Genomic DNA, 15247 nt, shown 5'->3' with positions numbered 1-15247 from the left:
AGCAGTATTGCCATGTCCGCTTATTATAAACGACTTTGGGCTTGTTTTCTGTAAAGTCGCTTATTTGGGCATGTTTCCTAATGTTGTTTAAACCAGTGGTTCTCAAACATTTTCATGTCAAGGACCACCAAATGTACTTTACTGCGGATGCGTTGTGAGCTTGTAGATCGGCTATATTCAAGTATCTGATGTATATAGGTTTAAAGTGCTCATGTGGCCTATTACAGTCCCTTCTTTTCGGCTTGTTTTCATAGATCTGGCAACACTTCTCACTAGCCTGGTCTGGACAGATAATGAGCGCTGCACTGAAATCAGGACTGGCAGTATTGTTTTTCCAAAAAAAACAATACGTACAGATGTGTTAATGAAACTATGGTTTTGGTTTCATTTCATTGTGAGATATTAACTATACAGTACCTGGTCCAGAATTAAACTAGAAAAAGTGCTCCTCGGAGCACGTCTCCGCCAGGTCAGGTAGGCTATTGTGGCCTCCTGGTGGCGCTATAATAGGCCAACGTGAAAAGGGTGCCATTTGTTCTTAGGCCTTGCACGACAATCGGACACTGACTGCATTCATGATTTGAGGCATTTTGTTAAAAAACATTTGTTTCAATAAATTAGACCTGCTGGTGGTGCTATAACAGGCCAATGTTAAAAGGGTGGCATTTGTTCCTCAACATAGTGTGAATGTGCGTGCACAGTTTGACCGCAATCGGACGGTGTGTTCATGATTTGCGGAATGTTGTTCAAAACAAGCCAATAATGCACCCAAACTTTAGATGTCAATCTTAATCATTATGGAAATTGAAAATTCAAACGCATCCGTCGTGATCACATGACTATAGAGATCATGTGTACCGATTTGCGTGAAATTTGGATACAATTGGAAGGAGTAGTATAAAATGATGTGTTTTACATAAGTCGGCCTCCTGGTGGCGCTATAAAAGGCAGATGTGAAAAATGCAGGGCAAAGGTTTTTCCTTGACCTCTAGGGAGTGTGCATACAAAGTTTTACACAGATCGGTGCAGTTATAGGTAAAAACACGAATCGGCATGTTATAGCGCCACCATGAGGCTGATTTGAAAAATGTCAAATGGTAGTTCTTCCTCGGCCTAATGGGAATGTGCGTGCAAAATTTCACGGAAATTGCATGCTGTGTTCTGATTTGAGGCATTTTGTTCAAAACGGAGCACTCCTGCAAACTTTGGAAGACATTTTTAGCCAATCAGGATGGAATATGAGAAATCTGAATGATATGTTTCGTTTAATGACTATAGAGATACTGTGTACCGATTTGTGTGATTTTTGGACAAAATATGTAGGAGTACTGTCCAAAAATATGTGTTGCACAAATCGGCTTCCTAGTGGCGCTATAAAAGGCCCATGAGAAGAATTTGGGGCAGAGGTTCTGAATTGGCATCCAGGGAGTGTGTGTGCACAGTTTCGCTGCGATCAAGACAACGGTACCGGTGTCACAGACAGGGGGAAAAACATACTCTCTCGCCATGCCTTTCGGCCTGGCGGAGACAAAAATGCATCTATGTTAGCCATGTAAGAAACACAGCTGCATGATGGGTGTTTTAGATGTAGGTGTGTCCAGAGCCATGGGTGTGCCAACGTGCAAGCATCAGACCCTTTCTTTTCTCGGTGTTCCGCCCAGGTGGACGTGGTTTTGAGGTTAGGATATTATATGTAAGGTTAGGGTTAGGCATAGTGTTTGTGAGGTTAGGGTTAGGGTTAAGGTTTAGGCATAGTGTTTGTGAGGTTATGGTTAGGGTTAGGGTTAAGGTTAGGGTTAGGCATAATGTTTGTGAGGTTAGGGTTAGGGTTAAGGTTAGGGTTAGGCTAGCTCTGGTTCAGAGCGTTAGTGAGTTCCCTCTAACGCTCTGGAAGACCCCTCGCTCTGCGCATGTACAAGGAATTCCACTGCCCTGCCAGCGCTCAACTATAGTGAAAATAAACTAAACCATTTCACTACTCACCGAAGCAAAGGCTGTTTTGTGTTGTTGAAAGTCTATTCTCCAACTGCGCACGCCTAAACGCACCCCACCTACTCTGTAAAATACACTTTTTGGGCAGAAAATAAAATATGTCAGCGAGACGGACATTATTTGTATTTACTCCACAGTGCCCTCTACATTTTGGTTAATGGTACGTTCAAATCCTCCAGATCTGTAGAGGGCACTGTGGAGTAAATACAAATAATGTCCGTCTCGCTGACATATTTTATTTTCTGCCCAAAAAGTGTATTTTACAGAGTAGGTGGGGTGCGTTTAGGCGTGCGCAGTTGGAGAATAGACTTTCAACAACACAAAACAGCCTTTGCTTCGGTGAGTAGTGAAATGGTTTAGTTTATTTTCACTATAGTTGAGCGCTGGCAGGGCAGTGGAATTCCTTGTACATGCGCAGAGCGAGGGGTCTTCCAGAGCGTTAGAGGGAACTCACTAACGCTCTGAACCAGAGCTAGGGTTAGGCATAGTGTTTGTGAGGTTAGGGTTAGCCATAGTGCTTGTGAGGTTATGGTTAGGGTTAAGGTTATGGTTAGGCATAGTGCTTGAGGTTATGGTTAGGGTTAAGGTTAGTCTTGGTGTTTGTGAGGTTAGGGTTAGGGTTAAGGTTAGGGTTAGGCATAGTGTTTGTGAGGTTAGGGTTAAGGTTAGTCCTAGTGTTTGTGAGGTTAGGGTTAAGGTTAGTCCTAGTGTTTGTGAGGTTAGGGTTAAGGTTAGTCCTAGTGTTTGTGAGGTTAGGGTTAAGGTTAGGTTTAGGCATAGTTTTACTAAGGTTAGGGTTAGGGTTAAGTAAGGTTGGGCGATATGCCAAAATAATGATGAAGGCACGCTCTTGTTGAAGACTCCTGCTCTTGGCAATTTGAATATAGGGACGGTAACGAAACAAGGTGTTCAACTTGTGTGTTCAACTGAGTTTAGCCAGCAAATAATTCCACGCCCCTTTATAGAACAAGCTCATCTTGGTAGTAATTTTACTTTACACAGGAGGATATTTATAACCTTCTAACCATTGATCAACCGTAAGTCCACCAAATAAGTCAAAATTAACATAGTATTTGCATAGCTGTTTGTTCTCCGGTGGCGGCGGTGGGTCAGGCTACTGTCTGTTTGTTTTCCTACCGTGGGACAGCGTGACTTCACAGCACAGCTGTGCCATATATGGTCTAATCAGGTGCGGACGACTGCAGTGATTTATTAATGTGATTAGGCCCGTGCCATGATGCTGGTTTGAAGCACGGCTAGAAAGCTATTTCAACCAATCAGATTGCTTGGTCGGAACTACCTGTTGTATAATAATGGATAACACAGGGGTTAACCCATTAAGACCTGAGGCGATTCTTAAAAATGTTTTCTAAATCCTAACAGTTTTTTGAAAAAAACATCTAAAAAAATATGAGAGTGAGAGTGGGAGAACAATATCTTGCTCATACTATATGGTGCCAAAAATAACATTGTTTTGTTTGACATCCAAATTAAAAACCTTCATTCCATTGTGAGTCTGACTCACATGCAATCTAATCTCTCCAATCCCCCATGAGATTTGTAGATGGTTTAAATATGTCTTCAATATTATAAAGTGTTATAGAATAGCACAGCCCCTTGGTAACAAGCTGGCAAAGTAGATATTTGATACTTTACTTCACTATTTTATACCAGAATGAGGAGATGGATGAGCCGTGGGCCAAGGTTGTGCCAAAACCACCCCTGCTAGGCTGAGTTGGGTTTTCAGAGTAGAAGTAATATTTTAGGATTGGGTTAGAGAGGAGCAGTGGTGTAAAGTAACTAAGTACATGTACTCGAGTGCTGTTCCTATACAATTGTGAGGTACTTTAGTGGATTATTTCCAATTTTCAATGCTTTTACTCCATTACATCTCATATGCAAATTTGGTACTTTTTACTCCACTGCAATTATTTGAAAACTTTTTTTACTATATACTTTTAGATTATTATTACAAAACATAAATTAACCATGGATTCCCCTATACTTAGGCTATTTGAAAATAGGAGATCTACGAGCTCAAAACAGGGCGATGCGACCCTTTGTGAGAGTGTAGATCTGCTATTTTCCCCCCAAAAAAAGTGAAATGGGTAATTCTGCACAATAAGTACTTTTACTTTTGTACTTTAAGTATATTTGGATACCAATACTTGTGTACTTTTACTCCAGTAAATGTTGAATACAGAACTTTAACTTCTAGCAGAGTAATTCTACATTGAGGAATTGATACTTTTACTTTTAAGTAAACAAAAACTGTACTTCCTCCATCAGTGGAGAGGAGAGTGGTACATGAGGTTATTATTTGATTTATTTATATTTTAGGATTGGAGGAGAGTGGTACATGAGATGGTGCCAGAGACGTGAAGAGGGAAGCAGATGCTTATATAACAGAAGAGGTGTGATAACATAATTGGATTATCATTCTAATTATCTATTTATGCAAATTTGCAAATCACTGTCAAGGGACAGCTCATGTATTAACCACACGGATCCTAGCATCACTATTCTGGGCATATCATATAATAGGCAAACATTCAGCAAAATTAGGCAATCATTATTTTTTGGTAAGAATACGTGAACATACAGCAGCAATAATAGATCAAGAAAAATATCTGCAAACTCACAATGTGCTGTGGTGCGAACATGTGTGAGCTTGTAGATCGGCTATTTTCATTTGGCCGGCTGAAGTGGTAAATGTATTTTTTTGTAATAATAATCTAAATCTACAAAGTAACTAGTACCTCAAGTTTTCAAATCATTTGTGGTGGAGTAGAAGTAAAAGAACTGAAAATTGGAAACACTCCAGTAAAGTTAAAATACCTCAAAATTGTACTTTGTACAGTACTTGAGTAAATGCACTAGTTACTTTACACCACTGTCACTTACACATGATGATGTTTGTTATAAAATATTTGTAATGCAGAAATAACTCACCCTGTGGCGTCACATCGTGTAACAGCTTTCCATCTGCAAATAAAAATACAGTTTTACTTTTATATAGTAATAGTGCCTCAGTTCAGAACTGAGGCAGGCAAGATGAGCTTGTTCTATAAAGGGGCGTGGAATTATTTGCTGGCTAAACTCAAAGTTGAACACCTTGTTTCGTTACCGTCCCTATATTCAAATTGCCAAGAGCAGGAGTCTGAGGATGGAATATGAAAAATCAGATCCGTCTTGATCACATGTGCGTGCAAAATGTCACAGAAATTGCATGCTGTGTTCATAATTTGAGGCATTTTGTTCAAAACGGAGCACTCCTGCAAACTTTGGAAGCCATGTTTAGCCAATCAGGATGGAATATGAAAAATCTGAAAAAACAGTTCTGTTTAATGACTATAGAGATACTGTATATCGATTTGCGTGACGTTTGGACAAAATCTATAGTACTGTCAAAAAATGTGTTTTGCAAAAAGCGGCCTCCTGGTGGCGCTATAACAGGCCCATGTGAAAAATTTGGGGCACAGGTTCTGAATTGGCATCCAGGGAGTGTGTGTGCACAGTTTCACTGCGATCAAGCCAACGGAGCCAGAGATTAGCTGGTCACAGACGGACGGATAGACGGACAGACAGACGGACAGACAGACAGACGCACAGACGCACGGACGGACGGACGGACGGACGGACGGACAGACAGGGTGAAAAACATTCTCTCTCGCCATGCCTTGCGGCCTGGCGGAGATAATTAACAGTGGGCCGGGACCCATCTTTGGGTCGTAGACCAATTTTATGGGTCATGTGTAAAGTAAAAAATCTCCTTTTTTCCGTTTCCAACATTTAGAAGATTTAAAAAGGTTTAAACAAAACAATCACAACTTTTCATCTATTAAAAACAATTCATTTTTCAAAAGTACCCCATAAATCAAATGAAAAAATCTAATAATTTCCATAAATAATTTTAAAAACAAGTTTAAGCAGTAGTGAAAATCAGATGGCTTTGCGCCGCGTTGTGAGCTTGTAGATCGGGTATTTTCACTAGTTTGGGTCCCGGGCAAACGTCTAATTTGTCTTTTGGGTTAAAAAGTTTGGGAACCACTGCTCTAGATTGACATGAAAAACTTCAGTGTCTTCAGTAAAGACTGATTTAACCCATTCAATCCGGGGACGCATCTCTGTCATTTTAGATTCCTTTGGCTACTCGAAAAAAGCAGATATACAAGCTCACTGCTATTTTTTTATTCAAAGATTTGCACAAGATTCTCAAGATTTAAAAAAAAAATAGCACATCTAGAAGCTCATAGCGCGGCACTCGGTGCCGCGCTATGAGCTTGTAGATCTGCTATTTTTGAATAGCCCAAAGAAATCTAAAGATGCGTCCCCCCGGGTTGAATGGGTTAATGAGAAAATTCAAGATGAGGGGTTGTATTGACAGAGCAGAGAAGCGTACTGCATTCTGCTCAGCTGGAGGCATGTCACACTATCAAAATACATTATCTGATAATCATTTTGCCAATAATGTTGCTAGATTTTGGGAGAGAAATAAGCAATTAGGTCTATGAAAACAAGCCCAAAAGAAGCGACTAACACATGGGCACTTTAAACCTATCTACAAGCTCACAACACGTGACGATGCGACGCGTTGTGAGTTCGTAGATCTGCTATTTTCTAAAAGATCGTGGGAAAAAATGAAATCTTTTTTAAACATTTTAACAACACAAATCTGGTAAAGTGATCCGTGGCACAAAATGTTTTCATATGGGGGTCCGTGGACAAATACATATTAATTTGGGGGACCATGACATGAAAATGTTTGAGAACCACTGGTTTAAGCATCATTAGGAAACAAGCACAAATAAGCAACTACACTTTAGAAACCTGCAACTACAGTACCAATATTTACAAGCAACTTCACAGAAAAACAAGCCCAAAGCCGCTTGTATAATAGACGGACATGGCAACACTGGTGGTCATGGTCTTAATGGTTAAATGAACACCTGTGACTCACTGTGTGTGCAGAGACCCCCGGTGCAGTTGCCATGGTCCTGTGTCGCTCCGTCACACAGAAGCCCCCCGTGTTTGGGTTGAGGTGACGAGCACTCTCTGCTGCGTTGTTTCTGACACGTTGTCCCACACGCTGTCCACTCACTCCATGTTCCCCAACCTCCATCCACTGAGAGAGATGACATAACACAATCCTCCTATAATTCTAGTAAGGCTGAGACCAAACCTGTGAGCCCAAACCTGTGAGCCCAAAAACATTTCTACCCGGTTCTCCTCAGTGCCTGGAGCTATTGATCTCAAATTGCACACAGCCATTGACCATTACGATGTGCATGGAACTGCGAATCCCGTTTTTCAATATCACTAAATCTCAGCTGTTTATTCGCATTTTCATGTCAAAAACACTTCTGCCCGGTTCTCGTCAGTGCCTGGAGCTATTGATCTCAAATTGCGCACAGCCATTGACCATTACCATGGGCATGGAATTGCGAAGCCCGTTTTTTTGATATCACTAAATCTCAGCTGTTTATTCGCATTTTTATGTCAAAGAATGTTTGGAATGCTGCCTGGAGAGAGAGAGGGGGGGGGGGGAGAGAGGGGAGAGAGAGGGGGAGGGGGACAGCGACAGACAAGGAGAGGGAGAGAGAGGGAGGAGGAGGACAACGTCGCGCTGTTGCCTTCACAGTGTGTGTGTGTGTGTGTGTGTGTGTGTGTGTGTGTGTGTGTGTGTGTGTGTGTGTGTGTGTGTGTGTGTGTGTGAAAGAAAACATTCTCATACAGCCCCACAGCATTACACTGTTGCACTCACAGAACGTGCTTCCCCCAAGTTACGTGTGTGTGTGTGTGTGTGTGTGTGTGTGTGTGTGTGTGTGTGTGTGTGTGTGTGTGTGTGTGTGTGCGAGTGTGCGCATGAAATGCACTGCATTCCTTTCGTGTAAAGGTGATAGCACGTCGCGTTTAAGTAAATCTCTCCACCAGAGACACAAAATCATCTAGCCCTTGCACCATGTCGAGTCTCCGAAAATCTGTACAAGCTAATGATGCGGCCGTTTCATTATCTCGCCCCTAAACACGGTCGCCCCGGATGGCACCGAACGGTCCGGGGTGAGCAATCTGCGCCTAATTGTCTCGCCCCTAAACACGGTCGCCCCGGATCGGTCTGGGGTGGGCGATCTGCTTCCAAACAGGTGGAGAGCGTTTATTTGTTAAGGACGCCCATGCATTCTCCACTGTTGAACGTGTACCCTTTAAGTGCATATCTGCATGCACATAATTATATTGTTGTTGTTAAGTTGAAATAATAGTTGTACAAGTTGTAATAACAGTGTTGTATAATTATTTTTGCTGTAGTAATCAATTCCTTATAATATAAGTACAGTCAATGATAGAATATAAATATATATATATATATATATATATATATATACGGGGGCGACGGGACGGGACGCGCGACAGGACGTGCAATAACCCCACGTTTGCAACTACTTTTGCCTGCGCACTTCACCGGGTATGGTCTAGTTAATAATAATTAAATAACTGTTTCTGACACGTTGTCCCACACACTGTCCACTCACTCCATGGACCCTAACCTCCATCCACTGAGAGAGTGGATTGTTAGACACTCGTTATACGCCGTTGAAAATAGCATGTCTCGCCAAAAATACATTGTAAAACACAGGCGCCGAGATACAGGCGATTTCCCAAATACTTTAACCAGGAAGTGAATGGAGCAGTAAATCTTTGGATCACGTTATCTCCTGGTTCTGTGTGCATATATATATATATATATATATATATATATATATATACTAGATGTGAGGGCCGCTTCGCGGACCTCACATCTAGGCCCGATCCGAGGTTGGTCCAGACAGCACTGGCCTAGTCACTCTGCACACACGTCATGCGTCCGGCCCCTCTGGCCTCTCCTCTCCTCTCGGCTCCTCCCCTCTCCTCTCCTCTCCCCCCTCCCCGCTTTGCTTTGCGGCCCTAACCTCTAGTCCCAACCTCCCAACCTCGGTCATGTGATAAGGAGGTCAGACTTCCTGTATCTGGTTGCTATGACAACCTGCCAGATCAGGCTGAGGGTCTGATAGGCAAATCGGAAAATCAATCAAGCCGAGAGTCTGATCACTGATGGAGGTGGGGTGAGGAGCCTAAAACATAGCCATAGCTCTGATCAAGTCTGTGGCGTGTCTTGGAGGCATGTGGAGTGATCCTGTGCTTGCGACCCCGGGCGAACTTTCGGAGCTTCTGTCAATGATATAGTAGTAAGAAGTAAGATATATATATACATATATATATATATATTATTAAAGTGGTCATTGGGCAAAAGCAGAGCCTCCGCTACCGTGTTGGTGGACAAATATAGCAGTTTGGGAATACTTGTTGCTATAGAGCATGCTAATGAGTGCTACGTGCTAACAAGTAACAACAAACAAATGTATGCTATTAAGCATGCGGGTGCACACACACACACACACACACACACACACACACACACACACACACACACACACACACACACACACACACACACACACACACACACACACACACACACACACACACACACACACACACACACACACACACACACACAGTGTAGGACAGTGGTTCTAAAAGTGGGGTCTGGGGATCCCCAGCTAAATGATGGGTAGTTAGGAACCAAATGGACCCTTATGGGTCTGTAACTCAGAGTGTACAAATCGAACCAAATGGACCCTTATATGGGTCTGTAACTCGGAGTGTACAAACCAAATGGACCCTTATGGGTCTGTAAATTCAGTGTACAAATGGAACAACAATGATATTTGCCAAGTTTCTAAGCTGCTGTCACTGGTACTTTTTGCAGTTGACACATATGTTTTTTGCTCTGGGGATTATCCAGATGATAATATAAAATAATTCGGAATAAACAGGGATTGCTTTTTAAAATGCAGTGTTTACACATGTTTTCCAGACTGGATAAAACTGTTTTTTTTTTATCGATCATATCGACATCGGTTATATCGGTTACCGGCCATAACAGCAATATATCATATCGGATATCGATATCGGCCAAAATGTCACATCGGTGCATCCCTAGAACACACATATTTTGAATGCCTTCGGCAGAGTTCAAATGAGCCATTTTAATCTAGATTAATCTAGATTAACTCCAGGATTGCAGATAGATTAATCTAGATTAAAAAAAATAATCTATGCCCACCTCTAATATATATATATATATATGTCTATATACATTCACATAGTACATTGGTACAAGTAAATATATAAGAAAAATACAGTACATAAATACAATATATATATGCAATATAAATAAAAACAAGGAGAGCAGGAGAGGAAGACCTGTCCAGCTACCAGCTCTGAGCCCGTGTTGTTTAGTAGTAACAGTATTGATAGTATTGTCTTCTGTGCATAATGTAACAGAGTTTTTTACATTTTTGCAGTGATGGTGAAACACCCATGAGCACCAATGTTCTTGAGCCTGAGTCAGAGAAGTAAGCCCCAGTGTTGTGTAGTTGTAACAGTAATGATATTGTCTTTTGTGCATAATGTAACAGTATTTTTTTACGTTTTTTGCAGTAGTGATGACACAGCGAGAAGCAGCAGGGGAAAGAGCACTCTCCCGCCACCAGCTCTGGTATCGCCTCAGTCAGAGAAGTAAGCCCCAGTGTTGTGTAGTTGTAACAGTAATGATAATATTGTCTTCTGTGCATAATGTAACAGTGATTTTTTACGTTTTTGCAGTAGTGATGACACACCGAGGGCCAGGAGGAGGGGAAGACATGTTCAGCAACCAGCTGTTCCGGAGTCTGAGTCAGATAGGTGAGCATCAGTGTTGTTTAGTTGTAACAATAGTTTTGTCAACGGGGGGCGGGGTGCGGGGGTTCAGCGCGGACCTGGTTCCGGGACCGTTTTGTCAACATGCCCAACGCTAGAGGGCCCCTCTTTTATCTTCTTTGCAGAACGGTCTTCACGATGTCATTGAAGGATGATATGGACAAATGTATCATAGATCTTAAGATTACGGGTCAAAGGATAGGTAACGAGTGGATCGTTGATGATAACATTGAGGCTAATGGAATTAGCCGTAATGGAATTAATTATCAACTAACACAGCCTGACGAGACAAAGCCTGAGGAGTTCATACCTGGCTTCGAGGCAACAGCGAACTTCACATACAACGGTAGGGATGGGTCAGAATAATCCAATATTAAAATAATCGGTTTTAGGATTTTTGTCCCTTCCCTACAGACACAGAGATGTCGAAGTTGAAACGTAATGTTAGTGTGGGGTGGATACAGTTTGTGGATCGAAAAGGTGGAACCATTTCCTCATATGAGAAGCCCACGAAGAAGGAGTGGGTGCAGCAGACGTCCGGACTGTGGAATCCGGTGATGTCTCCGGTGAATCACAAAAGAACAGGATAACTGTTGCGCCTTTCTTTGTCCTTTTAAAAAAAAAACATAAGGATAAACTGACAGAAGGAGACTCGCTCACTGCATGGAGGTTAAGGAAAACTCCTTAGACAAGGCAAGAAAAAATGTTTTTCTTTATTTTGAGATGCCCATAATGTGCTGGGTGCTCAGTGGATTAAAAAGCAAACGTTTCAGTCCTCCCAGGACCTTCGTCAGTGCTGTAGCATTATATATAGCAGCATATATAGTCATTTGTCGTCCAGCCGATAAAGGTGGAGGCCTATGTGTACTAAATAGAACAGATTATGTTAATGAGGCTCTGTCTCAACTTTCAAACAATTCTTGCTATGTCAAATTGGACAAAGATCCCACAATTGCCTATAAGAAGGAAATTGACAGCTTCCTCCATGATTCATTGTTAGAGGGTTGTATAACACAAGCAGAGTATACATTTTTAACCAAAGATAATCCATCTGTCCCTCTATTTTACTGTGTTCCCAAAATTCACAAATCTCTCTCACCCTCCAGGTAGACCCATAGTGGCCTCTAATGATAGCCTCACAGAGCCTCTCTCTAAAATTGTTGATCGCCACATGAGACCCATTGTAACCAAACTGCCCTCTTATTTAAGAGACACAGGAGACTTCATTCAACAGCTTTCAAAGGTAAATATCCCCAATTCCACCACCAACATTTATTTGGTTACCCTTGATGTGGTCTCCCTTTACACCAACATCAGTCGCCCTCGTCACTCAAGGGTCCTTCTGGCCGATCCACACGGTCACACTTTTTTTCAGTCACTGCCCATCTTTCGCAGCAGGCTGAAAACCCACCTCTTCAGGAAACACTACCCTTCCTCTCTGCCTGACCTACTTGTTGTTAACTAGTTGTACGAACGCTTGTTTTATTGTTGTATTGTTTTATTGGATCTTGTTTAGTCAATACACTTATTTGTTTTAGCTCCTGCTCATTTGATTTAGCTATTTAGTCTCATCTGTTTAAGGAAATAGGTAGCTGATATATTGCACTTTTACCTTAGCGCTAGGTATGCTTGTTTTTGCAGAAAATGCACTTAAAGTTGTACAGTGCAGGTTTCAAAAAAACGATTTTTAGCAGCCTCTGCTGGTCATTACCGTCACTGCAGGCCGTTCATTTATTCCTCTGTTACCCAGAATTCAATTTGTTTTCACCGGAAGACGGAAGCGTTTCAAAAAGCGTTCTTTTAATTGTTTTATACGATCTGTGGATCGTTTCTCTTAGCCAGTGGAGCTTTAGTTACCGTGAGCTGTTTTTTCTTTTTCTGTTGTTTTTTTATCTTAAAATCATACAATCTCTTAAAATCAGCGTGAGTTTCCTTTTTGTTATTACCGCGGTAGTTCCTGGCCAAACAGCAAACTGGTGCGGTAGTTCCTGGCCAAACAGGAAACCGGTGCATTTCCGCTTCCGTTTTCCGGCCGGATGACGTCAATTTCCCGGGAAAGGCTCACCGAGCCACTCACAAAAGATATATAATTTAACTTTAATTACTATTACTTTAAGACTTCTGGTGATTAGTAGTTTTCGTTCCCTATACCTATGTTGAATGCACTTATTGTAAGTCACTTTGGATAAAAGCGTCTGCTAAATGACTGTAATGTAATGTAATGTAATCCCCCATGACTTAGGCATGGAATCCTTAACATTATATTTAGACTTAAGGGAAGAAATGACCCCTCCAACCAATTTTTGGTGGAAATGACATCCATGATTCTACAGAAAAACTTTTTTTCTGTTTGAAAACTTCTTCTATCTCCAACTGCAGGGGGCACCAATGGGCTCAGTATTCAGTCCAGATTACGCAGGCATTGCCTTGTGCTTTCTAGAGCATAATTCAGTGTGGCACAACAATCCATTTACTCATAACATGCTGTTATTTAAGAGATATATTGATGATATTTTTCTCATCCGGCAGGGAACTGAGGAGGAGTTACACAAATTTGTGTCCTACCTAAACAATCTGACCCCTACCCTCAAATTCAACATGGAGTTCAGCAAAAGTGAAATTCCTTTTCTAGACACCTGGGTACTTTTACAGGAAGGTAAATTGTCCACTTCTCTGTACACCAAACCTACAGACAAGAAATGCAGTTGTATATAACAACGCAAGTTCAGGAGTGGAGACCTCCCTCTGCTTAACACGGCAACTGTCCGCTCGCCATCACCTTATCACCTACACCTGCCTTCAATTATCAGCCAGCCAATCTCACGTCACAATCACCTCAGTAGACAAGCTTAAAAGCAGCTGCTAGCCTTTGCTCCATGTTCCTACTACATACGTGGTCTCGAACGCCAAACGTCCGCGCAAAGTCTCGTTACAAAAAACTTGTTGCTCTCGTACCTGTTGTACTCTATTTCAAGCTTTTCATTCACGCTTAATCAGCCCGTCACCACAATCGCACTGTATAGTGTTTACTCACCATTCTTCACCCACAGTCACAGCCAGACGGTAAGAACAAAACAAACAAACGAAAAACAAAAAAACAACAACAACAACTCGCTGCCCGCTGCGCTCTCCAGCCTTCTCTCCACCGGCGCTCCACAGCCATGGAACAGCAGGAGCTGGTCCTCCACGCCTCGGACGAGGACCTGTTCTCCCCTCCGGGCAGCCAGGGCGTCGTCCCCGACACCGGCCCGTCCGCCTCGGACTCCGGGAGCCGCCGAAGTTTGCGGCTAGTTCCACCAGCCCAGCCAAGGCAGGACCGATTTCCGCCGCCTCCTCCCGCTCGGTACAGCAGCTCCGAGTGCTCGTCTCGCTCCACCGCCTCCCGCCGCTACGCACCCGACGCCGGCCAGAGCTCGCGCTGCCTCAGCTCGCTTACTCCGACATCACGGTCCCCGGCTTGCACCGGGTGCTAGCGGTGGGCGGCATTCCTTTCCAGTCAACGGACCGCAAGGCTGTGCTGTTTCGTCTGTATCTCGCGCACCGCCGTGCTGCAGGTCCAGAGACATCACGAGCGGCCCCGCCCACCCGGGCCTCTCGCTCAGAGGGCGCCGCCCAGCAGGCGTCCTCGACGACGACAACAACACCTCTCCAGCAGACACGTGCACGGTCCACTTCCATTCCCCCCCGTCCCCTACTCGCACGTGGACCGGCACACGCTTCGCCTGCCTCCAACTCCCCCCTTCCTCCCTCACGAGCACCCCCCCGCCCAAGATCCGCTCCTCCATAATTACTCCCCCTCTCCCCCTCGCCGCTCGGCACGTCGCAGCGCCCGGCCAGATCCCGCGCTCGCCACTCAGGCCACGCCTCCCAACGACCCAGCCCGAGTATTTTCTCTACTTTCTTCCCTGTTCACCCACATTCCCCAAGCTCCATCCCACCCCGGCCACCCGGCTCCCACCTACACTTTGGCCACCATCACCCCGGTAGACACATCTGTGCTTTCAGCCAACCGGCCATCCCCGGTCCCAGCCAACCTCCGCCAGCACATCCTCAGTATGTCGACCTGGCGGAGCTCATCCAGCCCTCCATCACCGACCCCCTCCGCAACAGGGAAATCACAACCCCGTCCGGTTGCCTCGCCCAGCTCCGTCAGCCCCTCCCCTCTCGTTCCCGAGACCTAACCCCCGCCGAGTTCGCCTACACCTTCTCCCTCTATAGGGACAGTTACATCACGCTCGTCCTCGAGTTGGCAATTCGGTTCGGCGGCACGGGGGTTCTACTCCTACCATGTCCTCTTCGCCACCCAAGCCGCCGCCCGCCTTCAGCAGCTAAATCTAGGCACTTACTGGGGGGTCCAGGACCAGGAAATTTACTGCAGAGTTTTCATGTCCCGGACCGCCCAGTCCACCGCCAAAAACCCAGTTCCACCTTCACCGGCCGCCCACCACCGCCACCC

The 15247-nt window shown here is 43.9% G+C and overlaps 1 protein-coding gene across 1 annotated transcript in view; it reads right to left on the bottom strand.

Annotated features, from left to right (window-relative positions):
• Positions 1 to 15247, bottom strand: part of LOC311034561 (netrin receptor UNC5D-like) — a gene marked incomplete at both ends in the record, with an annotated part of 140307 nt that overhangs the window by 16338 nt on the left and 108722 nt on the right. Inside the window, 2 exons of the mRNA XM_084042441.1 lie at positions 4945 to 4977; positions 6953 to 7117. Coding sequence (XP_083898567.1) covers positions 4945 to 4977; positions 6953 to 7117 — 198 coding nt within the window. The remainder of the gene's footprint in view (positions 1 to 4944; positions 4978 to 6952; positions 7118 to 15247) is intronic.

This window comes from Gymnoscopelus microlampas (genome assembly GCF_963454915.1).
Source record: "Gymnoscopelus microlampas genome assembly, chromosome: 19".
Taxonomy (NCBI): domain Eukaryota; kingdom Metazoa; phylum Chordata; class Actinopteri; order Myctophiformes; family Myctophidae; genus Gymnoscopelus; species Gymnoscopelus microlampas.
This window is presented reverse-complemented; position numbering and strand designations above follow the sequence as displayed.